This window comes from Chelonoidis abingdonii, chromosome 21 (assembly GCF_003597395.2).
Source record: "Chelonoidis abingdonii isolate Lonesome George chromosome 21, CheloAbing_2.0, whole genome shotgun sequence".
Taxonomy (NCBI): Eukaryota; Metazoa; Chordata; order Testudines; family Testudinidae; genus Chelonoidis; species Chelonoidis abingdonii.
The window spans coordinates 8,290,822-8,316,285 of NC_133789.1; the positions used below are offsets into that span (position 1 = coordinate 8,290,822).

Genomic DNA, 25,464 nt, shown 5'->3' on the forward strand with positions numbered 1-25,464 from the left:
TTGGAGGGGACCTCAGGAGGTCATCTAGTTCCCAACTCCCTACTCAAAGCAGGACCAACCCCAACTAAATCATCCTAGCCAGGGCTTTGAAAAGCCTGACCTTAAAAAACCTCTAAGGAAGGAGATTCCACCACCTCCCTAGGTAACCCATTCCAGTGTGTCACCGCCCTCCTAGTAAAATAGTGTTTCCTAACATCCAACAAAAAGAACAGGGGTACTTGTGGCACCTTAGAGACTAACAAATTTATTTGAGCATAAGCTTTTGTGGGCTACAGCCCACTTCATCAGCCTCCCCCACTGCAACTTGAGGCCATTGCTTCTTGTTCTGTCATCTGCCACCACTGAGAACAGCCGAGCTCCATCCTCTTTGGAATCCTGCTTCAGGTAGTTGAAGGCAGCTATCAAATCCCACCTCACTCTTCTGCAGACTAAATAACCCCAGTTTCCTCAGCCTCTCCTCATAAGTCGTGCTCCAGCCCCCTAATCGTTTTCGTTGCCCTCCGCTGGACTCCTTCCAATGTGTCCACATCCCTTCTGTAGTGGGGGGCCCAAAACTGGACATAGTACTCCAGGTGTGGCCTCACCAGTGCTGAATAGAGGGGAGTAATCACATCCCTCAATCTGCTGGCAGTCCTCCTCCTAATACAGCCCAATATGCCATTGGCCTTCTTGGCAACGAGGGCTCAGTGGGAGCTGGGTTTGTATCAGAGGGTGGAGTTTAGACTTATGTCTGGAACGGTGAAACAGCTGATGTTGAGACAGTGAAGGGGAGCAGTGGGAGGGAGCGCGGGCGTAAATGTCTGAGCAAAGTAGTTGATGGAAATACAGATAATTAAAACAAACATGATGAGCCTTTCCAGCTGCATGGTTCCTTTTATGGACCTCACTGTATCCAGTTTACAAGGAGAACCCCACGACAACGAGGGCTGTGTAGGTGTGCAGGGGAAGGGTGTGTGCTTAGGAGAAGGGATGTATTAAGTCTGGGCTGCGAGTCAAACTAAATATGGTTCTTTTAAATAACCTGTTGAAAACAGAAAACAGTTGTTGACCCTCAGATAGAATCATCTTTAGGAACCAGTCGACAAAGGAGTTTGTTGTCTTCTGAGGGGTCTTGTTTTCACTTGAATTCCAGGCCACTTCCCTCCCGTGTACTTAGATTTCTTCCCACTGCTCTCAGCCTGTTGGATGGGGTCCTGATCCGTCCTAGGCAGACAACTGAGGGACTAGATACCACTGTATGTCTCATCAACATAGGGCAGTGAAGAATCCCTTCTCCCCACTTCCGAGGGGTGAATGCACACTGAAGGGCACTGCTGGCCAAAACCAGACCTGCTGCATGGGGGGAAGGATAGCTCAGGGGTTTGAGCATCAGCCTGCTAAACCCAGGGTTGTGAGTTCAATCCTTGAGCAGGCCATTTAGGGATCTGTAGCAAAATCAGTACTTGGTCCTGAAGGTGCTGGACTCAATGACCTTTCAAGGTCTCTTCCAGTTCTATGAAATAGGTGTCTAACAGACAGTAGGTCCAATTGCAAGAGCTTGCATTTCTCTGAAGGATGGAGCACTATGTACCTCATGTACTGTCCTCAGCAGCTGGTTGGGAGCCATTTGTGTGACCATACAGGAGATTTGCTGAGTGACTGGGTAAATGTGTGACATCAGCATTTAGATACAACATTGGTATGTCACCCAAGTGACTTTTTGCAGTATTTTAGGTAACATTTTTTAAAAGGAGCATTTTTTGCCGTCGCTGGCTATTATCAATTAAATAGTCACGTTCTGCATTTTTATTACAATGTATTAAGTGGCTTTTGGAGTCAGTACTGGTTTGTGATGCCATCTAAAATTGCAGTCCTCCTTGACGATACCATTGATACCAATCATTCCTGCAGAGTACTCAGAGCAGAGCTGATGCGCCACACTAGAGACGTTTCCCCGTTCTTCCAACAGTACAAACCTTTCCCGCTGGCTTCTGGCATGAACAGCCGCATTCCAACCGCCTGCCTTAGGACACGCAGTAAACTGGAACTGGCGGACTTCAAAATTGCAATAGTTCAGTGGGTTCAAAAGTGAAAAGTCAGTTTATTGAAATTGATTAAAGTATGTGCTTGTTGTAATAAGCCATTTCCACTTTGAAGTCAGTTATCTAACCCTCCGCTATCATCCTAACGAGTGACCTTCTGTTTCCTTTTTTTTTACCATAAGAATAAGAACAGCTGAACTTCAAGATGGTTTCCACTATGTGGGGGGAAAATGGGTGGTGGTCCTCTTGGGATCTTACTGCTGTTAAGTATGCTTGGGTCTTATGATCCCCTTAGTAGGATAAATGTAGCTACAGTGTCAGGAACAAACAGAAGAAGTTTGAGCTTTTGAAAGGCAGTGGAATCTAGTGGATGGAGCCCAGGACTGGGCGTTGGAAGTGGAGAAGGTGTTTATTGACTGCTAAATGTTCCAGGTATTTCCCTGTTAATGGATAACGGCAGCCCAGTGCATTTGGAGGAAAGGCAGACAGCAAGTAGTTAAGGAAAAACAAACGTCAAGGGAGAGAGAGCAACATCTAATTGAATTGGTTGTGTCAGACATATTATGTGTTCGTTGGACTGTCTGTGCAAGTGCACTGCTGCAGAGTCAGTTAATGACATGCTGTTGTTTTAAAAACCCATCCAAACTGATTTGTTTCCAGATTTGCAGAATGACTAATCATGCTAAGACTAAAAAAAGATTCATCAGCCCCCAGTTTCTACATCTCCATCATCAGCCCTTTAAAAATGAAATGTAGAAAGGAGCTCTGGGACGCAGCCTTCATGGTAGCAGCAATAACCGGCTACAGCAGGCCAGAAGCTTTGCTGAAGTGTGCATCTGCCGAATGACCAAGGAACAGAGAGTGCAGCCCACCAGGCAGTGGAGTTAGTGAAGTAGGGATTTCTTCTGCTCTTACTAAACAATAACTTCCTCACAGAGTAAATTGAGGGCTTGTCTGCATGCAGAGTCGTACTGGCATGGTTAAAACAGAACAACTCCTAGTGTGAATGCAGTTATACAGGTATAAAGGTGCTTATAGATTCATAGATTTCAAAGCCAGTAAATAACATTCGATCGTCTAGTTTGACCTTCTGATGGGGAGGAGGATAAACTGTGGTAGTATAAGGTTATCCCAGTATAACTGTGTCCAAACTGGTATGACCATAGCTGTAAAAACTCACATCCCAAGTTAAAATGGTTATACTGGCACTAAATCTGTTTATCGATAGGTCTCAGTTAGTGACAGGCCAGGTACTCTGAGCATAACAGTATGTAAGTCACCGGTAGATTTCTAGCTTGTGTATATGTGCATTTAGAAACAGTATATAGCTGTAGATATGAAATACAGAGTCAAAGAGGCAAACCTGTATCCTCGTTTGTAACGGAGCTGGGCTGCCCATTTTATCTAGAATTTAAGACCTTATAAAGTGCAAAGACGTTGGTCTCCATTCCTTTGTAGCTCTTTCTGTCTCAGATGTTTGAATCCCTCTGAACCCGTGTGTGGGGTTTGACCGTATTTCTGGTTTGTGCTCTTCTTAGCTGGCTGTTTCTGTCCCTTCCGTTCTCAGTCACTCAGCTCTGAGTGAAAGCGAGTCCGCTCTGCTGCAGCTTCCCCAGTCTGGCGGTGTTTGGATCGGGGTGGCTGCGGGGTGGCTTCAGGCTCATCTCTTCTCTAACCCCACCAGATTAGAGCTGGGGAATTTATGCAGAGCCCAGCAGAGTTTTCATTTTTGTCACTTGGAATTCGAGAGCACTTTCCGACCCACTTATTACTTGGCGTGTTTCCCTCTGAATGTGCTGAAGGAAACTTGGACAGCTGGGTTTTTTGCATGTTTTTCTAGCTTGTAAACTGGGGCTACCTATCGTGGAGAAAAGCAGTTTTTATCTCAGCTCTAACCAGGCTGCTGTAGAACCAGTAACTTGAGTAGACAAAGCAGGATCGAACCAGCCCATTGGCACTGCTCTCTCTACTGGGTGGTGCTCTGGGTTGTTTCACCCAAACAACATTTGGGTGGTTTAACACAGAGTTGATCTCTGAATGGTGGTGGTGTTACTCATGCTCTTTTCTGACTGTCAAGGTGCAGATAATGAATAAGAAGCTGGATCTTAGCAACGTTCAATCCAAGTGTGGCTCAAAGGATAATATCAAACACAGTCCAGGAGGAGGCAGTGTGAGTACTTTCACACTTTCATGCACTATAACAGACCTTACTAATAGTGGCATGATTGTGTACACTAAACCTCCAATGCTATCTTCAGCAGCCACGCGTTCAGATAGCTATTGGTGATGTGCAATAAATTAACCCATTAACATGGAAGACCTGGTTAGATAAACTCGATCGAGTCCTGTATGTGCATAGTGTGAACTGATATTAACTGAAAATCCTTCAAGAAGACAACAGTGTTCCATAAGAAAATATCCTGTTAACCCAGAGGTTTCTAGCTACCTGGAAGTATAAGTGCCTTGTTGTCAGCAGAATGGAATGACTGTACCAGACAGAAGATTAGGTGGATACTAACGCTCTCTGTGTGCCAGTCGCTGCTATGGACAGTAGCTTAGGAAATGCAGGCAAACTGAGGTCCCCTAGTTCTGCAAAGTGCCATCTCCAATTGCAACACCATATAAAACACATGAAAGACCCAGTCACTGCCCGAGAGCTACGTTCAGACTCAGGCAGTGGATGATACATGGGTGGCAGGGTCCTTTTAAAGATCATGCATCTACTTGTTAATGACAGTGTCTCCGGCATGCTTTAGACAGAGGCCTGAGAGGACTGATCAGAGTTTTGCTGGACTTGCTGATATGGACAGGGGGATGCTCCAATTTAAGCTGTTAGCTTAAATGGAGGCACCCGTATAGTGACACTGGCAGCTTGGTAGGGGCCCACTCGGAGTTGCATACAGTTTGCAAATACACGCCCAGCCGAAACGTTTTACCTCTACTTGTACGGTCCAGGAAAGAGGAACAAAAACTGCATGTGGAGCTCCCGATTGCACTGCTGAAAATCTGGAGCAACTTAATGGACTTGTACCATATTGCTGAGGGCACAGTTTGGCTGAAGGGGAATAAAGCCAGGAGAGAATATGACAGAGCCAAGGGAAGGACTATCACAGAGATGAGTGGCCACAGTGCTATCTGTGACCAACATATGGGAGCTGTCTTATGCTTAGGGACCTACCAAATTCATGGTCCATCTAGGTCAATTTCACGATCATGGGATTTAAAAAAATCATAAATTCCATGATTTTGGCTATTCAAATCTGAAATGTCACGGTGTTGTAACTGTAGGGGTCCTGACCCAAAAAGGAGTTGTAGGGAGGTCACAAGGTTATTGTGGGGGGAGGGCTACCCTTACGGCTCTGCTGCTGGCAGTGGCGCTGCCTTCAGAGCTGGGCAGCTGGAGAGCGGCGGCTGCTGGCTGGGAGCCCAGGTCAGAGCCGTGGCCAGCAGCAGTGCAGAAGGAAGGATGGCACAGCATGGTCTTGCCATCTTTACTTCTGCGTTGCTGCCTGCAGACCCGGGTCCTCAGTCCGCAGCCACCACTCTCCGGCTGCCCAGCTCTGAAGGCAGCAGCAGTGCCGAAGGAAGGGTGGCATGGTAGGGTATTGCCACACTCATTTCTACGCTGCTGCTGGATGCTGCGCTGCCTTCAGAGCTGTGCGCCCAGCCAGCAACTACTGCTCTCCAGCCATCCAGCTTGAAAGGCAGCACAGAAATAAGGGTGATAATACCATGACCCCCCCTGAAATAACCTCCCTGCAACTCCCTTTGGGTCAGGACCCCCAATTTGAGAAACACTGGTCAGTCCTGTGAAATCTGTATAGTACAGGGTTAAAAGCACACAAATAACTAGATTTCACAGGGGGAGACCAGATTTCACGGTCTGTGTTGCGTTTTTCATGGCTGTGCATTTGGTAGGACCCTACTTCTGCTTATCAGCAACTCTCAGACCTTTTCAGAGAATTGACTTCCTTTTGTTTTCTCCTCTCTGTGGCTCCCTTTCCGTCCCCAAGGGCTGGGCTGCAGAAGGACCTGGCCTAGGGGGTGGTGGTAGGGGTTGTGCTTTCTCCGCATAGGGCCCCACCCTGTCTGTTTACATGGTGCTGCTGTGTGTACTTTGTGAGACGCCAGCAGTCTCTGCTCTTGCCACTGATTCACTCTAGTATGGGCAATTGAATTCATGTTTCTTGCCAGTAAGAACTCAGCTAGTTAATGGGAAATGAGCTATTGCTATAGCAACATTCATCTTTTTTGGTAACCGGTGGGCACAGACACTCTGCGGTGTCATCTGATAATCCAGTGAGACCTCCTTTTTCTGCTCCACCAGAGAGATGCATTAGGTGAGGGGTGGTCTGAGCATTGCCGGAGGAGCCAGGTATCCCTGAGATCTAATCTGGGCTTTGGCATGGATCCCCTCCGGCAGCTTGCTTTGTGCCTCTGTATCCTCCTCTCTGAAATAGGGTTGACTTTTCTCTGCCTCCAGCGGGATCATGAGGGTTGGTTACTTAATGTCTGTAAAAGGGCTGGAGAGAAGGGCAGAGAATTTCTATTTATTATTTGTAAACGGCTTTGAAGATGGAAGGCTCTGTAGGCCCAGAGCTCAAATATGTTTGGTTCAAGCTTGTATTCTTTTATTGGTGACTACTTAATTTAAATGAAAGGTGTTGAAGACTTCCTGGGATGTGTGGGGGAGCCGTGGGTACAGAGAGCAGCAGCGGATCAGGTTCTCTGAATCATCCTTTTCTTGCCTCTTGCGTGGATTGCAAGAGCAATTTCCCCGTGTCTGTCACCATTACCAGCTCTCTCCTCTGTGACGCCAAACCCTAGGATTGTTTTTCTCCAGTTTCACTCTCCCTTGCATGTAGAATGTGTGCTCTGGTACCTATGTGCAAGAACCACATCAAAATAAAGGAAGGTTTGTTATCACTATGGTATAACTATCAGATATTTGTCTTTTAAAGTAACTCTCAGGGATATGGGGATGGTTTTTCCCTTCTGTTTTCTGCTCATGTTGTCATTGGGGGGTGTGTGTGTGTGTGTGTGTGTGTTTGTATGTATCCCAGGCCTTTCTAGAATATGATCTGTCATCAGATTGTTCAGTGTGATCTTTCTTACAGCTTCAAACCCAGATTTACTTTAACTGCCCCTGTTGTGTGTATTGCAGAACTACTGTCTAGTCTAACCAGTTTAAATGTTTCCAAAGGCTGTTACCCGCATGTCCAAAAAACAAAAACAAAAACAAAATTCTAGGCGCTCAGTGTCATGTGATGAGAAATCTTTGAACTTGTTGGTTTAAATGGCACCGTTTAAATGAAATGATGAGATGTACACATTCAGACATGCTTTAAAATTTTTAAATTCATTGTAAGTAATATTGTATAGTGTGGTTTTGTGTATTAAAAACTATCACTTTGTAACTTGTGCTTTTTAAAGAAAAACTTTAATTCCATTACATCATTTTTTCAGAAACACATATTTCAGTCACTTGTTCTGTGCACATTGATCGTTTCTGTTCTTTCAGTTTTTGTGGACATAAACTTTGAGTTTTACTTCAGAAAAGGTATTTGTTTGTTGTAAATTTCTCTTTAGTACATCTTTTTTGGATGATCTGAATATGAAACTTAATTAAACAACATTCCACTTTTTTCCCTCTCACGTAAGCACTTTAAACTGCCTTTGCTTTCCCCCACCTGTGGAGAACGGGTGATAACCTTGTGCATGCTGAACACATTGATTTTAGAGAGGCCGCTACACATGTGCTTTAATGATTTCACGGTTTCTGGTGGCAAGTTCTTCTGTAACTGGGAGTGCATTCATCTTATGGGGGTTTACCTGCGCTTTATCTCAAATCCGAATCAGGTTCCAGTGTATTCTGTGCTTTTTTTATCCTTGGTGATGCTAAAAATGGGGTATCCTTTCCCTTTTTGTTTTTGATACGAACAGGTGCAAATTGTTTACAAGCCTGTAGACCTGAGCCAAGTGACATCCAAATGTGGTTCCTTGGGCAACATTCATCATAAACCAGGTATTGTCCGACTTCTTAGTGCCTGAGCTTTCCAGGACTTTCTCTGAAGAGCTTGTAACCTAAATTTTAGACATGCCAAGTGAGAGCGATAAAGAGCAGAGAGGTGGGGCTGGGCTAAAGATACAGGGACCAGATAGCAAGTGTGAAAAATCGATATGGGACGCGGCTAATAGGTGCCCTAGGGCAAAGCCCCAAATGTATGGACTGTCCCTGTAAAATCAGGACTTCTGGTCACCCTAGCTGAGGAAGAGAGACTTAGAATGGCCAGTATGGGTACCATTTAACCATCATTATTCTGCTCATCCCCCATCCATCAGCACATCTTGGCCCCCAGATGTGACCGCTGTTAAACAGGCAGAGTGCACAATAGAGTCGTGATTCTGGAAACCTGGGTTTCGTTCTCTAGCAGCACTTAGCCCCACTCTGCTCTCTCTTCCAGGTGGTGGCCAGGTGGAGGTGAAATCGGAGAAACTGGACTTCAAAGAGAAGGTGCAGTCGAAAATTGGGTCATTAGATAACATCACCCATGTCCCTGGAGGAGGGAATAAAAAGGTAAAAAGCTGCACGGTACTGAGCGCTCCTGTTGTCCTCTCTCAGATGGGCAGGTGCTCTGTGTACATGTCGGAGTGAGTATGGGGGCAAACACAGATCAGTGTCTGGACACAGCAGCTGCAACCGAGTTTATCCAGTTCCTGTTTCATACAGGCTTCCTCTTCTCGGAATGCTGGGTGTGTTCTCTGCTGCAGCTCCCCCTGATTATCCAGCCTTTCCCGTTCTTGAAGCCACTACAGCATATTGGGGAAAAAGGATTGCACGGCAGCTGAAATCGGTCACATCTGAGTGAAGCTGTGCTGCTGCTGTCTGCTTGGAGGTTGCTTTTCAAAAGGTGTAAATTGTCACCTGCTGGAAGTTTCGGACTCCAATACAAGCACAGGCTTAACTTTAAAGTTAGCTGGACTTCAGCAGGGCTGAAGTATGTGCTTAAATGCTGCTCTGTGTTGGGGCCTGATCCGTCCATTCGTCTGACTTGTTTGTGCCTCTGAGTAAAGGGTTCGGTTTCATGCCGGTGACCTGTCAGCATGGCAACAGCGCATGTCAGCAGAGCTGCCTGTCGAGCTCAGAGAAACTCAGCCCTGCAGGGGAAAGTGGGACACGAGTGCTGTGCAGATAAATACCAGGACGTTCATTTTGCCATAGCGAGATGTTCACAGTGTAGCAGAAATTGACAGTTGGCCAGTCACTTCCTTTTGGAGAAAACCATGAGAGGTGTGTAGCTTTAATGCAAGTGTGAGTGGTAACTTGCAAGCTATAATCCAACTCGGCCCAACGTGTGTGGTTGAAACTTCCTCTCAATAAACGTTATTCTCCCGCATGTTTTTAAAAGTCCCATGCCTACCCATACTATTAGTGTCTGTGATAAAGAGCGACACGTTACAGGCACAGATCTAAGTATTTGGGGCATTTTGAGCTCTTGGGGCCTTTACTTACCAGGGTGTGGTGGAGTGGGTTGTGTTTATATTAAAATGCCTATTGGCTAAAGAATGGTGAATACAAACAAGACATTTTAATTATATATTACATGAATATAAAATCATAGGTCTAGAAAGGACCATCTAGTCCAGTCTGCTGCACTCATGGTAGGGCTAAGTATTATCTAGACCATCCCTGATGGGTGTTTGTCAGAACAAAACAATATGATCAAGTAATTCCTTTTTATTTGCTTTCCTAGTTTTTCTGTTGTTCCCTAAATGTCAGTGTAACTGAATGAGCATACGCCCCGAGCTCTCCTATTGTAAGATGTTACAGCTTATAGTTGGATTTGCATCTTACCTGGTTTTTTCAGCCTCAGCTGCAGAGTATGAAGCAGACTGTTGGACTGGGAAGCTGGCATTTCAGGGAAGCACTTTAATTAGAAAAGAGCAAGTTTGTTGACATTTCGGAGAGAAGATATTCTCTTCTGGCCTCAAACTTCAGTCTCCCAGCATGGGCTGAACAGCTGGGCTATAGGGCTGCCGCAGTATATGACGTCTGAAAGTCTGGTGTGTGTGTATGTGGCGGGGGGCAGGCTTAGTCATTCGCTTGAAGGATATTGATATGATTTGAACAGTTAAACCCTTGCCTAGGCAAAGTGCTTATGTGCAGTCTTATCTTTAAGCACACATTAGTTCTGTCAAAGGTATTGAGAGTACTCCTGCTTAAAGTTAAGCACCGACATAGTCCTCTGCCAAATCGGGGTGTGACACTGCCAACAAACTCTGTAAAGTGTGTTCAGTGGAAAAAAATATTTTCGTGGTTAGCACATTATGTGACTACTGCAAATAAATAATTTTTATTTATAATTTCATTTATTTTTATTTTCATTGTTTAGACATGAATTGAGAACTTGCTTGGACTGTCTGTGTCGATTTTCTTAGTGCTGAATGCCCTGCTGTGCCATTACCGGTTCCCCACAAGGGGTGATGCATTGGTGTGTGCACACTCCCATATGGCTGCATATCAAACAATGAGATTTAGTCAGTCGAATAATGATCAAACCTCATGAATAGCCAGTAATAACGAATGGCATTTTTAAAGGATCCGGATCTGTGTATACACAGATACCTTTTTTTTCTTTAAGACCTGCAGTAAATTGTTCATTAAAGCAAATATACATTGAAGATACTTCATAATTCAGTCTTAGTTTATTAGGTAAAAATTAAAGTCCTGTTTTTAAAAACAACCTATGGCTGAAGACTTGGATGATAGTGCTTGAAATGTTCTCACAGCAAAGTGAAGGGCACCAGCATCTGAAATGAGACATCGAATACAGCACAACTGGGTGGATGAATTGGGCAGGAAACATGTAAGGATGCTGGGATGGGGGTGATGTTTTGTGGATTCATTAGTCAAATTTGGGGACAGTGGGACCAAGTATTCGATTTCTCTGCGGTAGGAGTGAACTGGGGGAAGGTTATTGTTGTCTTGCTGATTGTTCAACCTTTTTATCAAAAACTTGACGAGATGGAAAGGTTCTGTTCAGCTCTGTGTTCCAGCACTTGGTTTTTGGATGCATTTTGTAAATGTCTTGAAAAGCTTTCTAGCTGTCAGCCTCTTCCAGCAAATGCACTAGCTTCTCTGACTGAGGAATTACTTGGCTTCCTTACCCTTCTCTCACTGCCATTACACATCGAGCTGTACTGTACTCCTCTCTTCCTTGTTCAGCTTGAGCATCTTTTCATTTCTTTTTATCTCCTTATACAGTCACTGAGCCATAGTTAGAAGCTTTTGCCATTTGGAGCAATTGACAACACAACAATATGGCTTCTCTAATCCCATGTGGTTGTGTATCGCAGTATTGTCATTTAGCCACAGGCCTCATTCAGTCATGTGATCACGATACTGAAATCACACCTTCTGGATACATAAATATAACTCTGGGTACATCGACAGTGCAAAAAACAAACCTTGGCAGCGAGTCTCCAAGCTCGGGTCAGCTGACTTGGGCTCACGCTGCAGGATTCCATATAACAATGGAGACGTTCCCACTTGGGCTGGAGTCCAGGCTCTGAGACCCTTCACCCTTGCTGGGTTCCAGAGCCCGGGCTCCAGCTCGAGCGGGAATGTCGACACTGCTATTTTTAGCCCCGCAGCGCAAGCCTGAGTGAGTTGAGCCGAGCTCGGAGACTCAAGGCTGCAGGAATTTTGTTTGTTGGCAGAGTTAGATCTGCAAAAGACCAAAGAGGGTAACGTGCGCTGTATAGACCCGGCGTAGCCTACAGAGTCCCTCTCGTGTCCGGTGGCCATTCTCACCCTTTAACCCAGAGCTGCTACCTGCCAAATCCCAATATGCAATGTGCCCTCTTAATCCAGGGAAGAGCTGCTTGGACCAGGATTGAGTGGCACCTATAGTCTCTTTAGGCTGCATCTCCGTTCAAGGGACAGCTGCAGTTGGTTCCATTTTAGAGAAATTAGGCAAGGCCCTGGCCAACTGCCAGGATGGGCCTTGGCTGGAGCAGTTTGGGCGCCCACTGCTTCATGTGATGGTTTCTCGCCTTAGTGGCTGTTAGGCTAGGAGAGGATGGGAACATCAACTGTGTTTTAATTAGTACTTGGCCATGAGAGGTGGGAAAATGGATATTTGGAAAATGAAGCTGCTTCCGTCCCAGAGGTCCTCCCCACAGGAGTGACTCTTCAAAGTTACGGGGTGAGACATCCAGACAGCCTAAATACTCCCCCAGATAATCTAAATTTGCTTGGTGAGTGCAAGTGTGTTTACGCTGCATGTGTACACAGGTAGGAATAACCAAATGCTAGCTGGACTCCTGAGTTCGTCCTCACCTTGTGGGTCCAAGTGTGTCACATCTTCACTGTTGCCTTTAGCTGAGCTAGCTAGAATCAAGGTAGCCTGGTATGTGAGCAGTCACGTCTCTGGTTGCAGAGTAGACATCCCTTTAGCAACTGCAGGGTGTTTTAGGACCACAGGATGGTTCGGGACACTGATGCTTGACAGCTGCATTCAGGTGTGGTAAAGCTTTGCTGCGCAGACCAGGCCTCGGTGCTGCTGCTACAGCTGTGGCTTCGATTGCACTTCTCCCTATGAATCTGCTTTGGATCGTATCTCTGGGCATCTTCTTTCTCATAGCAAATGGGATTTTCCTTTTCCCGCCTAGCTCCACACCTCCTGGCCCTGTCATTCTTTTTCTCTCTCTGTGGGCTCAGTGAATTTCCCCTCTCTCCTTTGATGCGTTTTGCAGACCTATTCCTCCCCTCCCATTTCTTTGCTGTCGGTTTTAATTCAGTTTATTTTGTCGCTGACACCCTTTTGCGCCCCACTGATTTCTCCACCTGTAGAGAGAGAAGGGCAAAGACGATGAGCGTGGTGCACAAAATGGTGTGTCCCAAAGCACAGGGCCTCAGGCATTGCTCACTGAGCCTGCCATCCCCGAGGAGAGTCCGCTCCCAGACTTGCAGCCAGATGGCGATGCCAGTAAGTAGCTACTCATCAGCTTCCACCGTAGAGGGGGGTTTGGCAAACGCTAGCCAGGGGTGCGGCGCCGGGGCCCGTCTGTAAATCCTCGGTATCGGCACGCTCAGCTGGATCGTGTGTGTGTGTGATGGTGACAGTCATGTAATGAAGAGCCAGCGAAAGTAACTGGACACTGGGTGGGGGCAGGTTCTGGTCCTTTCTCCCCCTTTGAGATTTGCCTGTTCACAGTAACTTGCAGCAGCCTCTGCTGCTAGCCCCAAGACAAAGCCTCCCAAAGGGGTACTTTGGGGTCAGGCTGACCCCCCACCCCCCAAGCTCACTTTGCTGTCACCTGAATGTAGTGAATAAGAGCAGGCCTGCATTGATGAAAAGCCAAAGGCGTTAGGCCCTGTACTGACAATCAGTTGTCTCTGGTCCCGTCCTCGGTGTTCGGCAAAGGGGACTCCGCTTTTGGCCCTGCTAGGCCGGGATCTGAGAAAGTCACTGCTCCTCTGAAGTGAGGCCAGAGCAGGCTCGTTGAGGCCCAGGTTCTGCCTTGGTTTTCCTGCAGGCACCTCCGTTTGCTGCTAGTGGTTCATCTGCCTGAGGGCATTGGGCCGTTACTGGCAAATGGTTCCTTCAGGCTTCAGCCCCCTCCCTGTCACAGGGCTGAACATGGAACAGAAGGTGCTGTGCTTGTCCTCCATTCACCCGCTTCCTCCTCGCCGCACCCCAGGCATGGCCGGTGGGGACAGAGCATTAACTCACCATTCACCAAAGCCTCTCACGTGGCTCGACTGACCCCACCCCCCCAACGTCGGGGCTCACCCTGCGCCTTTTCTTTGTGCAGATCGAGTCTCACAAGCTGACCTTCCGCGAGAATGCCAAAGCCAAGACTGACCACGGAGCCGAAATCGTCTACAAGTCCCCCACCATCTCCGGAGATGCCTCCCCCCGTCGCCTTAGCAATGTCTCCTCCACCGGCAGTATCAACATGGTGGACTCCCCCCAGCTGGCCACGCTAGCTGACGAAGTGTCTGCTTCCCTGGCCAAGCAGGGCTTGTGATCGCCTGGCGGTGGGTGGAGAGAAGAGAAGAAAAGGAAAAATCAATCTGGCCTTCTTCCTCTGTTCCTTTTACAACTACTCCTCCCTCCCTCTGCCCCCCCCCCCCAAATAGGTAACGATTTAACCTACTTTTACTGTCCATTCAGCTCTGGCTCCAGGACTTCAAAATCAGTAACAGCATTAGACACAAACCCTCATCTTCCCCAGGTGATCTTAATGCAGTAGAAAGGAACCTGATCACTCCCCCTCACCCCCAAGGGAGTTTGGTTTCTGGAGAGGTTGGTGCTGCTTAAATTTAACATCAAGGTACAAGCCTGTTCCCCTAGTGCCATCTCAGTCAGACTAATTTCCAGTCCACCAAAGATACAGTGAACCCGGCACCTCCCCACCTCTAACAACATCCCCGGTTGCTTTCCAGCACCCACCCACCCACTCAGCCCCTGCTTAAAACATGTTGAATTGTCCCAGCAATTTCCTGGGAGCAGACCGCCCCCTGCTGGGGAGTGTGGGGCACGGCACTCACCATGGAAATCTCATGTATGCAGTGTTGTAGCCGTGTCATTCCCAGGATATGACACGACAGGATGGGTGAGGTAATAGTGTTTATTGGACCAGCTTTGGTTGGTGAGAGAGACAAGCTTTTGAGCCACAGAGAGCTCTTCCCTTGGGTCTGAGAAAGTACTTGGTGTCACAGCTGAGTAACTGCGAACACCTTTCCTGGACCCGAGGAAGAGCTCGATGTAGCTGGAAATGTCTCTCTCCCACCGCCAGAAGCTGATCCAGTAAAAGCTATTACCTCGCCCGCTTGTGTGTCTGATGAAAATTTCAGACTAGTTAATACTATGTGGAGACCCAGAGACAGTATGGGAGGCCACCCACCTTCCCCAGGGACTTCTTGGGGACGGATGTGACAGCAACACTCCTTTTCTCCCCTGGAATTTGGCCCCGAAGCTACTTGGATTCCAGGTCACAGGCTGGGAGCCAGGATCTAACACTCTCTCCTCTAATTAAAAGGCACCAGCGTTATTCCTTATACCCAGCAAAACTGACTTTCAAGTCCTGGGAGCCCACAGCTTCCCTACACTCGGAGCGAGTGGCATGTCCCGAAGGGGGGAGTACTAGTAGCCACGGCAAACTCGCTGTTTTCAGAGCTGGTTCCTTTGTCTAGGCAAGGATCTCGCCTGCTCTCTGGTTTGACTAACATAGTTTTAAGGCTCCTCCTTTTAACTCATATTAATGACAACAGCTGGCGACTTTTTTCTCCCAGGCTGTTCCTCTTACAAAAGGATTTCAGCCTTCAACCTGGGCTTCTAGGGGCAAGGCCTGCTCCCACAACTGCTCTTCTGGGCTGAGGCCTCTTACCCTACTTAATTTGATGGCCTTAGGCATGTATCCAGTTCACTGCCTCTCCCTCCTATCCCACTCCCATGCCTGCCAGTGTGTGTCCTGTGCACTGTGTGGTCTGGAGTACAGGCAACCCTGGGGCGCAGTCCCTCTGCAAGGCAACTACATGCTGTAAACGCTGGGTGAGTGGGTTGGGTGACCTGTTGTAAGAAACAGCAGAGTGCTGGGGCCACTCTGACCCATCTGGATTCCTAAGAAATAGTGTGAGGATGGGGCGATGGCTGGAATTTGTTTCCCTCCCTCAGTATCTGTAGCCTTTCTGTTCCTGCCATGGTATGAGGCTAAGGCCATGCTTGTCTGTGTCTGTCTGACTGGTTGATGTGGACTTGAATTGTCTGAGGCCGGCCACACAGATTTCTCAACTTCTGTGTCCGTTTCTGATATGGTGCCTTGGCCATTGCAAAGTGAAAGTTCTCTTGCCCTGATGTGAGCTGAATGAATAGAGGACTTCTGTGTACTGTGCTGTCTTCCATTCGAAAAGGGAGACGCTTGAGTTAGACATGTCTGGGACAGCTAAGAGCTGCGGGATTTGAGTTCTCCATCTTGTTAGCATAACAGTGCCTAGACTGAAAGCACATTTCTTTGGTCAGAGCAATGGATAGAGGGTGGCAGAGCCACGGGCAGGTGGAAATAGCATCACTATTTCACCTAGCGATTTTGGAAGAAAATCTTTACGTCCGAGAGATAAGATGTGTAGAAATTGGGCTTCCCTCTTCTCAAACCCAACTGCCTGCCTATAAATCCCTCCCACCCTCCCATATACTCCCAGGTGGCCCCTGCATCCTTTAAGCTCCAAAAACTGGCTCCATGCGGTGGTAATGATGACACTAGGGCCTATCAATTGATTTAGCAAAGGGATGCCCTTGAAGTGTGTCCCGGCTGGCCTGGTTTTGTCGGAGTGGTGCATTTCATGCTGGAGCTGTTGAGTAGATGAGTCTAGGATTTTTTCTTTGGCATCCCCTTGTGTTGTATAGTGGGATTTGTCTGTATATGCTTGGAAATCACCAGGGTGATGATTGTTCTATAAGCGTGTGTTGTATAATTAAGTAGGTAGGTTTTGAACTGCCCCCCTGTGCTCAGTACTGAGCTAGAATTCAGCCAAAGCGACTCTTGCTGTTGTCTGTTTAATCAGAAAAGGGTAAGAGCGCATCTGGCTATATATAGCCAGAGACAAATGCAGTAGAACTGAACTGGGTCAGCACTGACCCAGTAGCAGCTCAGGATGGGAAATGTGTTTCCAGAAGCTGAAGGGTTCTAGTCTCGTGAGCTGTGTATGTTTTCTGGGAATTCAGCCTGCAAACGAGAGAGACGACTCTGGAAGTTCATCATGGAAGGTGATTGCACTGCTTAGCTGGTGGAATTGTCCTGTGAGATAATTGGTGGTCATCACTTAGCCCAGCCCTCGTCCTGTGCAGGACTGGGCCCTACAATGTGTCCTCTGAGGCTTTTTCCAATCTTCCTTAGATGCCCCAGGGGTGTGTCTGCCCTGGCTTCCTATAGGTTATTCCATAGCCACTGTCAAGAAAACCTTTCCCAAAGCCAAGTGCTGGCGTTGGCACCTGAGGGGCTCGGTAGTGGCGATAGGAGTTCTGCAGGCCTGGTAATGACTGTTCTCTGGATCACATTTGAACTCATGAGTGCTATAGATCCCGGCAGAATTTTAATGGACGTTAAACGTTAAAAAGGAGGCAGAGCGGATCCCCTCTTGTTCCACCCACTGAATGCCTCCCGGTGATCTCCAGCAGGCTGCTTGGGCTAAAGGTCAGTGGATTTTTGAATCATAGAAGCACTTGCAGTCCCTGGCACCCCTGTACTGCCCCCCTTGGCAGATGGGGAAAGGGTGGCAGGCTGGGAGGAGTGATTTGCCTAAAGTGTCATTGAGTCATTGAGCTGGGATTAGAATTGGGGGAGCCCCGGGGTCAAACCAGTAAAGCCTTTGATTTCACAGGAGTGACATTCCTCTGTTACCCAGCGACCCGCTGGTGGGAGAACCAGAGGGCAGCTCTGTTCCTTGTTCTGCAACTCCAGCTGCTAGTTCCCATCCTGTGCAATGGCTGCCTTGAGGCTGGGAACAAGGCTCACTTCTGTGCCATTGACAAATGGTCTTTAATCACAGGGCCCGTGGTCACAAGGCTGACTCCCCAGTAAGGTGACCAGAGAGCAAATGTGAAAAATCAGGATGGGGGAGGGGGGTAATAGGAGCCTATATAAGAAAAAGACCCAAAAATTGGGACTGTCCCTATAAAATTGGGACATCTGGTCACCCTGCTCCCCAAGGGCGTAAGGCAGAAGCAGTTTTAACGTCTGGAAGTGGTGTGTTAGTCACATCCTGTGGCTGCACCGTTAACAACCTGTGCAGAAGACGGGCCCAGCTTCTCGGGCGTCTGTGCTAGCTTAGCAGACCACTCATGTCCAGTGGTGTGAGTGCAGCTCTTTGGGAGGCCAGGGCATGACACTTATTGCCAGACACAGGGGTGAGGGGGTCTGTGATACCATGTCCATGCACCTGGCTTGGAGGCTGTGCATCAGAGGGTCACAGTCACACCCTGGCAGGATGGGGCTGCCTGAATTCTAGCTTGGGATTGAATGGAGTACCAGGAACCAGAGCTGCCTCACTGATACCAGGGTGACTTCTTGGGGCTTTCAAGTGTCAATTATGGAAGAGTAGGTGAGCTGCTACTGGCCCTGCTGCCACATTTGCGCACACTCGTCTTCTCCAGTGGCCACAGCGCCTAGCCGAGAAGCTCTGTCCTTCAAAGAAAACTGCCCTTCACAATAAAAAGAGCTGGGTGGGGCAGGTGGAGCCCTGAAGTCAAGTGTTAGATGCTTTGGGTTTGCACCATTCTAACCCTTTGTTTTAGCCACTTGTTTACACAACCCTGAGTGCAGATTAAGGTTAAAACAAGAAAATATCCGTCTCTTGCTGCTTTTGTTGCTAGGGCAACCTATTCAGAACAAGCATGAGGTCATAGGGCTTGGCGGCTGCTGCTTGCCAGCCCGTCCCCTGCTCTGCATGCAGTTCCTCCTAGCAACCTGCTGCACCAAAGAGGCTTAGATCTTCTGGTCTGAGGTGTGCTCCTGAGCTACCTTTCCTTCCCCAATTGCCTGGCTCAAGGGAAGGGCGACATGGGATTTAGGTGAAGCTAATTCTGAGGATGAGATGTCATTAAAAAGTCAGTATTAGGGAAATAGAACAGGCTGAGGCTGCTGCTCCAGTGGAAGTGAGGATGCACTGGCCCAGTTCCCCCACTGACAGAGCCTTAGTGTACCCAGCAAGGGGCCTGTATAGGGCCACTGCCATGCTCGGTGGCAGGACTTCAAACAGCTGGGCCCTGTTTGTGTGCCTGCTATTTTACTGGGGAAACCTGCATCAAACTGCCCTTTGCCAAGGTGAATTAGCCCAGGGTGAACTGCAAGGTGCCTGCAACTGCCCCTTCTGTCTGTGCTATTGTGCTACCTTTGTGCTTGGGTGCTCTGTTTTAGAGGCACAGGGCTATTGCGTCCTACATTGTATTCCAGTAGCGGTGCTTGTTGCAATCTTACTTCCTGTATGAGGAGCAGTGACTGCCCAGAGTTAGCATCTAAGAAACATCCTCTACCAAACATTGAATTAAAACGGGCCATCCTACCCCCTACCAGTATCAAGCCAACTCGAGGTAACAGCAGGATTTGGCCCAGCGTGAACAGAGCAGCCTGGTGCTCTTGTACCAAAACAACTGAGAGCCAGCAGGAGTCTTGGTTCTGGTGTATGGTCTGACCCCCCGAGATGAGCTAATGTGAAGGCAGCTCAGTGGCAGGTACCACTGTGGGTAAACTGCATTCCAGCTGGTTGCTGGGCAAAGGTTTCCTTACAATTACTTTCAAACTGAGCTGAAGTTCAGTTGTAGATTTTTAAGCTGTGAATCAGTTCAGCTGGTTTGATGGGTGGCACAAATTTGAGCCTGGAGTTTCTAGCCCATGAGCAATGGTCTGATTTCTCTAGGGTGCAGCACAGCCCGGTGTGGTGGTCATTCTGATCAGTCCTTCAGGAACCAAGCAGAGGTTGCCTGTAGCACTAGCTTAGCTTTGAACAGGAGATGCTAGCTGGGGAGTTGAGGGCAAGCAAGTCAGCCTAGTGGCTAGCACTTATTTCCACAGGAGTCTCCATGTTCACTCAGTGGAGACACGCAGCAGGGGTTGCTTTATTGCCTAATGCTAGGTACCTGCATTCACTGTCAATAGTTCCACTTAACTGGACTCTGATTGTAAGAACCTGTAAAGTCTGTGATTATCTTTGTATCATTGTGGGGTGATAGGACAGAAATATCCTAGGGTTCCTATGTAAATGAGCAATGGGAGAACCATTTTAACCCTTTTTGGCTTCTACTGAAGACTGGGCATGTGCCATGCTGTGAATCTTCTTTGTCCACACTGGTCTCAGTGAAAGTTGGCTAAGTCATGTCTTGCTGCAGGCCCCTGGCCCAGGCAGAGGTGCTTGGAGTTGATGACGTTTGGTACAGTCAGCACCCACTTACTTTAGAATGTAAAAAGCTGGAGTTTAGGAGTGGGGGTTTTTAGTTTTATTAACCCTTAGAACCTGGCCTGCACATCATTTGGGGGGGAGCTTACAGAAATCTGCAGACTCAACCCCCTTCCCTGATGATTCAATTTGCTACTGTCAGAGTCCTGCAGTCATTGCTGTGTCTGGAGCTTCTCCCTGCCCTTTCCAACCCCCTACTCTGCTGTCAGCTCTCTTTACCCTCCAGCTGGGTCCCAGCCTTCCTTTGCAGTGTCTGAGCACTGCAAAGTAGCCAGTCCCAGTTCCCACCCTAACCCTCCAGTCTCCAAGAGCCCAAGCCTGACCTCCCAGCCCATAGAACATGGTCATTGTATAGATGTCCCCTACCTGGGCCTTAAGCCAGGGCCTGAGATTCACTGCAAAGGGATGGTAGATTGATGTACTTACTGTTCCTTTGGTCTGAAAAGGGTTAAAACTGGCAGAGAACCATATTTCTGAACTCCAAAAAATGCTCCTTACAGGAATTTGAAGTAGCAAAAGGACAATTATGGTATTTGCAATCCTGTGATTCCATTTTTAATTTTGGAGGAGGGGGTAGGAGGGTTTAATCTCTGTATGATCATCCTAGCTTAGCTTCCTGTTTGTGACTGTCCATAGTGTAGTGTGTGTTTTAACAACTGGTTTACACTGATTGTTGCTGTATAAGTGAATTTGGAAATAAAGTCATTACTACAATAAAATGCTGCCTTAGTGGGTCTGCTAGGGTGGGAGGGGATGGAGAGGCTGGGTCTGTTCACCCCATGTGAAAACACTGCTGTTACTTAAGGCAGCTACTACATACATATTGGACAGAGCTGCAGTGGAGTCAAACAAACATCCCCTCTGAACAGGGCCCTGCAAAAGCCTAAAATGTTTTCAGACTGTGCCAAATCTTCCAATACAATGGGCACAGCAGCAGCACTTAAGTGTGGTTCATCTGCTCTATTGTCACATGCACCTACCCAGAGACGCTTTCGAGCTGTAGGCCATGTAAATACCGTGCTGCCTAGGTGAGAACGAAGCACTTGCCAATGACAAAGGTGAATGTTCCATCTCTTAAGAGCCAGGCTTCAGTTAACCTTTCAGGGCTCTGAGCAGAGCAAGGGTTTTATGATGGCAGAGCAAAAACGACAGGCCAGGTCCTGTGAGATTTCCAGCCCCTACCCAATCTCTCATGGGATTTGGAGGTCTGGGCTCACAGCCACCATCCCTTAGCTAGGCTGCTGTGGGCTGGGCTAGTCACAGCTTTGGGGTTTTGAAGGAACATTTTCCTGTGCCATGGGACTGCCCACAAGTGGTGGGGTTTTGTTTTTTTTTTGTTTTAAGCCTTCCTCAGATGGAAACCTGGGGTTGGATTTTGGGCAAGCAGCCAGGTGAAATTCTTCCCCTCCCAGAAGTCATTTAGTTGCATCAACTTTTGGCAAGTGCTTAGTGTAGAAACTTGCTTACTGATTGAACTCGATCTATAGATGGCATCCCAAGGGTGTCTTGTTAAAAGATGGGAGCATACATGAGCTAGGGCTTGGGGAACCACTCCAACCTCACACATGGGAGCAGTGCTGACTGAGGTGTCAAGGTGCCCTCTAACCTTAGCCCTCCTCCCCCCCCATCACTGGCTCTTGCTGTGGGCACCCCCCAAGAATTGGCAAAGGATGAGTGACTGTGCAGGGCTGGTTAAATCAAACCCATCCTTACCCTGCTGGGGGTGCTCTTGGGGCAGGAGAGAGTTCTTTGTAGCCACAGAGCCTTTCAAAAAAGGACTTTAGGCTCTAATCACTCACAGGCATAGCAGTCATGCTCTCTCCAGCAGTCAAGGTTTGGCCTCAAACACCTCAGTTGAGATGTTTATTTAACAGCACTAGTCATACGAAGGACAGATCATCCTGCATGTGCCTCAGGCAGGTAAGGCTTAGCTTGAACACAGCTGCTGGAGAGCATGGGGCAGAACAAAGCAGCCCAGGAGGTTTTACTAGGGAGGGAAACAGGAACCCATCAGGGCTTAAACACCTTCTAGACATGGTTGGAAAGAACACTAACAGCAATGTGACCATACTAGGCAGCTGCTGGAGCTCACCACTGCCAATAAATGGGCTCCTCCTAAGGCAAAGTTCTTCCACAACGGACACAGACATGGGGGACAAGGTTAAGTGGGAAACACATGGAAACAAAAGTTGAAAAGGTGAACTGCAGAAGGAAACAATGCCCTATACAGATTGCTCCTTTACCAGAACAGCTGGCAGCTGTGACAGTCTCTCCCCCCCCCATACATTTGCTGAATGTCATTTTACCTTTAAAATAAGAGCCTCCAGCCAAGCTAGATGTCCCTGCCTCTGGTGCAGGATTCAGATTCACACCACTATGAAACCTGAGTTGCTGCAGCAGCTGCCTTTGGTTATTTTTGTGGTGTAGAAAAATGAAAGACCACAATATTACCCTGCAGTGAACTCACCTGTGCACGCTCCAGTGCAGACATGGAAGGTGGACTTGCTTTCACACTTCTGTAAGTAAATGGAGAACTTCAGAGCACCCCAGAGAAATTCTATTCCTGGCAGTCATGCTGCTGACCCCACTCCACCTGGTATGTCACAGAAGGGGCATTGCACAGCACACTACATTTTTTAATTTTTTTTTTAATCTTTTCTTTTTTTTTTTTATAAGCACATTTGTGCTTTGCAAACAGAATCAGGACATTAACAAAGATCAGCTTCTCAGAAGAAAAGCGTTTCTATAGAACAAGGACATTACACAGCTCAAAGCAGGAAAAGAAAAATATTTACAAAATACAAGGTGGTTTTTTTTGTGATTTTTTTATAATGCTAAAAGGGTTATTCAGAATTTTCAACCTTATAAATAGAAAAGCACTTATGCAAAGGGATATGGTAGCATTTTTTTTTTAAAGAAACGATGACAAATCCTTTAAACTAGAACAGAACCAAAAAACACTAGATAATGTTGAAAATTGTGAAAAAACCCCAACCATTAAGCAGTTTAGCTACTATTTCTTTACGATTACAAAATGGAAAAAAAAAAGTTATGTCCTTTGTATTTTTTTCCTTTTTTGGTGATGTGATTATACATAAGACAGGCACAATGCTAACAACAGGACAGGGACCAATAGCCACACCGCTGGGGTCAGAAAACATTACAGATGGGAACGGTGTGTGGGATCCAGGAGTCTCTAGAGGAGGAGGGGGCAGCGGTGGTGCCATTTTAAAATAAAATACCTGTCAAACTTTATGATCATCAGACCAAAAAGTCCTGAAAATGAAACTGACTAAACATTTGTTTTCAAAATTTGTGTGGAAGTGGAGGTAAGCAGTGGTGAAAAACAAGTCCTGATCTTTTCCTAAGCGAGCAGCCAAGACTCTACTGAGCTGGACTTCGAGCAGCACGACACTTGCTTTTTCTTTTTTAAATAGATCAAACCAATTTAAGCGAAACAAACATTAGCAGCCTATGCACTGCAGCCTACAGACTTCATATGGTGAATGCTGAGTCCTACTCCTGCCAACTGAACACTCCTACTGGCATCTGCAGCCCATCATGGTTTCTAAGCAGTAACTGTAACTGAAGTGACATTCTGATGGCCAGCTGCTAACCCAGCCTGACATTTTCTAATTGTGGTGGGTAAAAAACCACAAAGGGAAATTTAAATGTTGGGAACAGAACTGCATTTCCTGCATCAAAGCATGTACTGGTACCAGCAGCAAGTTAGATCCCAGCAAAAAGAGTCCTTAAGGATGCTGGATAAACTCTGCTCCTGCTGAAGCACCAAAACATGCTGGATTGACTCCTACTTCCCTGCCCTTCACCCAGTATATACACAAGGTGTAAACTGAACAAGGCTGCTTCCGAAATCTCTCCCTCCCACATGGAGCTGTGCACAAAGCAGCTAATGAGGGGCCTTCCTTTCCCAAAGTGACAGGAAGTCTTGTCCTCCGTGAAGCAAACAGCTGCTCTAAAAGCAGGAGTGGCGAAAGGAAGAAATGAAGGGCAGTACAGTGCAATGCAGCAGGCACTCTGGGGGAATACCTGGAACTACAACCTAGGGAACAAAATGACAGGATAGGGGTGCAGAGACTGCAGATCTCAGCTCTGCATGTGGGGAGACACAGCTAATGCAAGAGGTTGCATTCCAAAGACATCACTTTTCACCACTAATTTCACTCCACTAAAACTTTTCAGGGAGGAGGCAGCAGGCAGCAGAGAGTAAGAGAAAAACCCCTGATGTCTGCTAGTCAGCTAAATCCTGTGCTCTAGAATTATACACCTAAGGGGGAGGGGCGGAAGGGTGTCTGGCAGACTGCTCTCCTCCCGAGGCTTCACTCTGCTGGGAGGAAGCTGGGGAGCTCTTATTGTGTGACAAGGAAACATGGGGAAAAAAAACCCAAAAACAAACAAACAAAAAGAAAACAGTTTCTAAACTCCTTAAATTCACTAAAAACTGTGAAAATTCCCAGCAGGATGTTTGAATATCAAACGCAGATTTCGGAAGCTTTAATGTCAAGAGTTAGTTCTGTGTGTTGGTTTTGCTCCTTTCTTCCTGTCCGGCTCTATCTGTGTGCCGGCCGCTGAACTGCTGTTGCTGCTGCTGAAGAGGCCGTGGCTGGGTTCCGGCTCTTGGGGCTGGGGAGGGCGGGCAAGGGGAGGGCGCTGTCCAACTCCCGGGATGACTTGCTGCCTGATGTGCGCCGAGTGCAGCGCGACAACCGGTCCTGGGGATCAGCTTGGTCCTCGCACTCTGTCTTGGGGTTGTAGGAGAGTGGGAAGTAGCGTCGCTCCCAGGGCTGCACAGCCTGCAGGGTAATGAGGAGCAGAGCTGTTCACAGGGAGCGCATACAGACACCTACTCAGAGGCTCTGTTTGGGTAAACCCTCTGGCTCAGAATAGTCCCCCTCCCCCCACACTCCAAGTCATCTTCCTGTTTCCCATTCATCCTTGACATACGGCAGCCCTGGCCAATGCTCTCTTTAAAGGTGCTTCACATATTGTGCAGGTTCAGTGATTAGCATGGGGAGGTTCCCCAAGGGATCAGGGCAAAGTCAGCTCCCCCCATGCTAGCACAGACTGAGACCACACCAGAGCCAGCACCCAGCTGTCAGAGCCCCGCTGTGACCAATGAAGCACCCGTATGCCTGTTTTTCTAGTAGGCTCAAGCAATCCACAGCCAGCCAGGACCACAACTAGATTAACTCCTACACACATACCGTGAAAAAAAGTGACATTGATGAAAACAGGAAGTATCACTGGACAACATTAGCCTGCCCCCTTACACTTTAATAGGCCACATGGACCAAGGAAGGTCTCAATTCAGACCTCCCAACAAGAATTTTCTTCTGCTGGCTTTTCAGCTTGCTGGAGAGTTTTAAGGACAGAAGAATCACAATGCAGGTGTTAGAAAAACTAAACACCCATCAAAGGTCAATAAGATCAACTGACACTTTCCCGCACTTCCACTGCAGAAAG

At 47.5% G+C, this 25,464-nt stretch overlaps 3 protein-coding genes across 57 annotated transcripts in view; 1 reads left to right on the plus strand and 2 right to left on the minus strand.

The window, feature by feature from the left end:
• Nucleotides 1-20,699, plus strand: part of MAPT (microtubule associated protein tau) — a 111,748-nt gene extending 91,049 nt beyond the window's left edge. For 24 of the 50 annotated variants that reach the window (XM_075059680.1, XM_075059690.1, XM_075059688.1 and 21 more), the window contains 4 exons: nucleotides 7,965-8,046; nucleotides 8,486-8,598; nucleotides 12,877-13,012; nucleotides 13,842-20,699. In XM_075059680.1, the coding sequence (XP_074915781.1) occupies nucleotides 7,965-8,046; nucleotides 8,486-8,598; nucleotides 12,877-13,012; nucleotides 13,842-13,891 (381 nt within the window). In that variant the 3' untranslated portion in view covers nucleotides 13,892-20,699. Of the gene's footprint in view, nucleotides 1-4,098; nucleotides 4,192-7,964; nucleotides 8,047-8,485; nucleotides 8,599-12,876; nucleotides 13,013-13,841 lie in introns of all 50 variants that reach the window. The other 26 variants (XM_075059672.1, XM_075059673.1, XM_075059660.1 and 23 more) reach the window with 3 other exon arrangements.
• The window catches only part of SLC25A39 (solute carrier family 25 member 39), a 154,164-nt gene that overhangs the window by 119,617 nt on the left and 9,083 nt on the right, over nucleotides 1-25,464 (minus strand). The window lies entirely within an intron of this gene.
• The window catches only part of KANSL1 (KAT8 regulatory NSL complex subunit 1), a 184,712-nt gene continuing 181,856 nt past the window's right edge, over nucleotides 22,609-25,464 (minus strand). For all 6 annotated transcript variants that reach the window (XM_075059655.1, XM_032791543.2, XM_032791546.2 and 3 more), the window contains one exon: nucleotides 22,609-24,794. In XM_075059655.1, coding sequence (XP_074915756.1) covers nucleotides 24,552-24,794 — 243 coding nt within the window. In that variant the 3' untranslated portion in view covers nucleotides 22,609-24,551. The remainder of the gene's footprint in view (nucleotides 24,795-25,464) is intronic.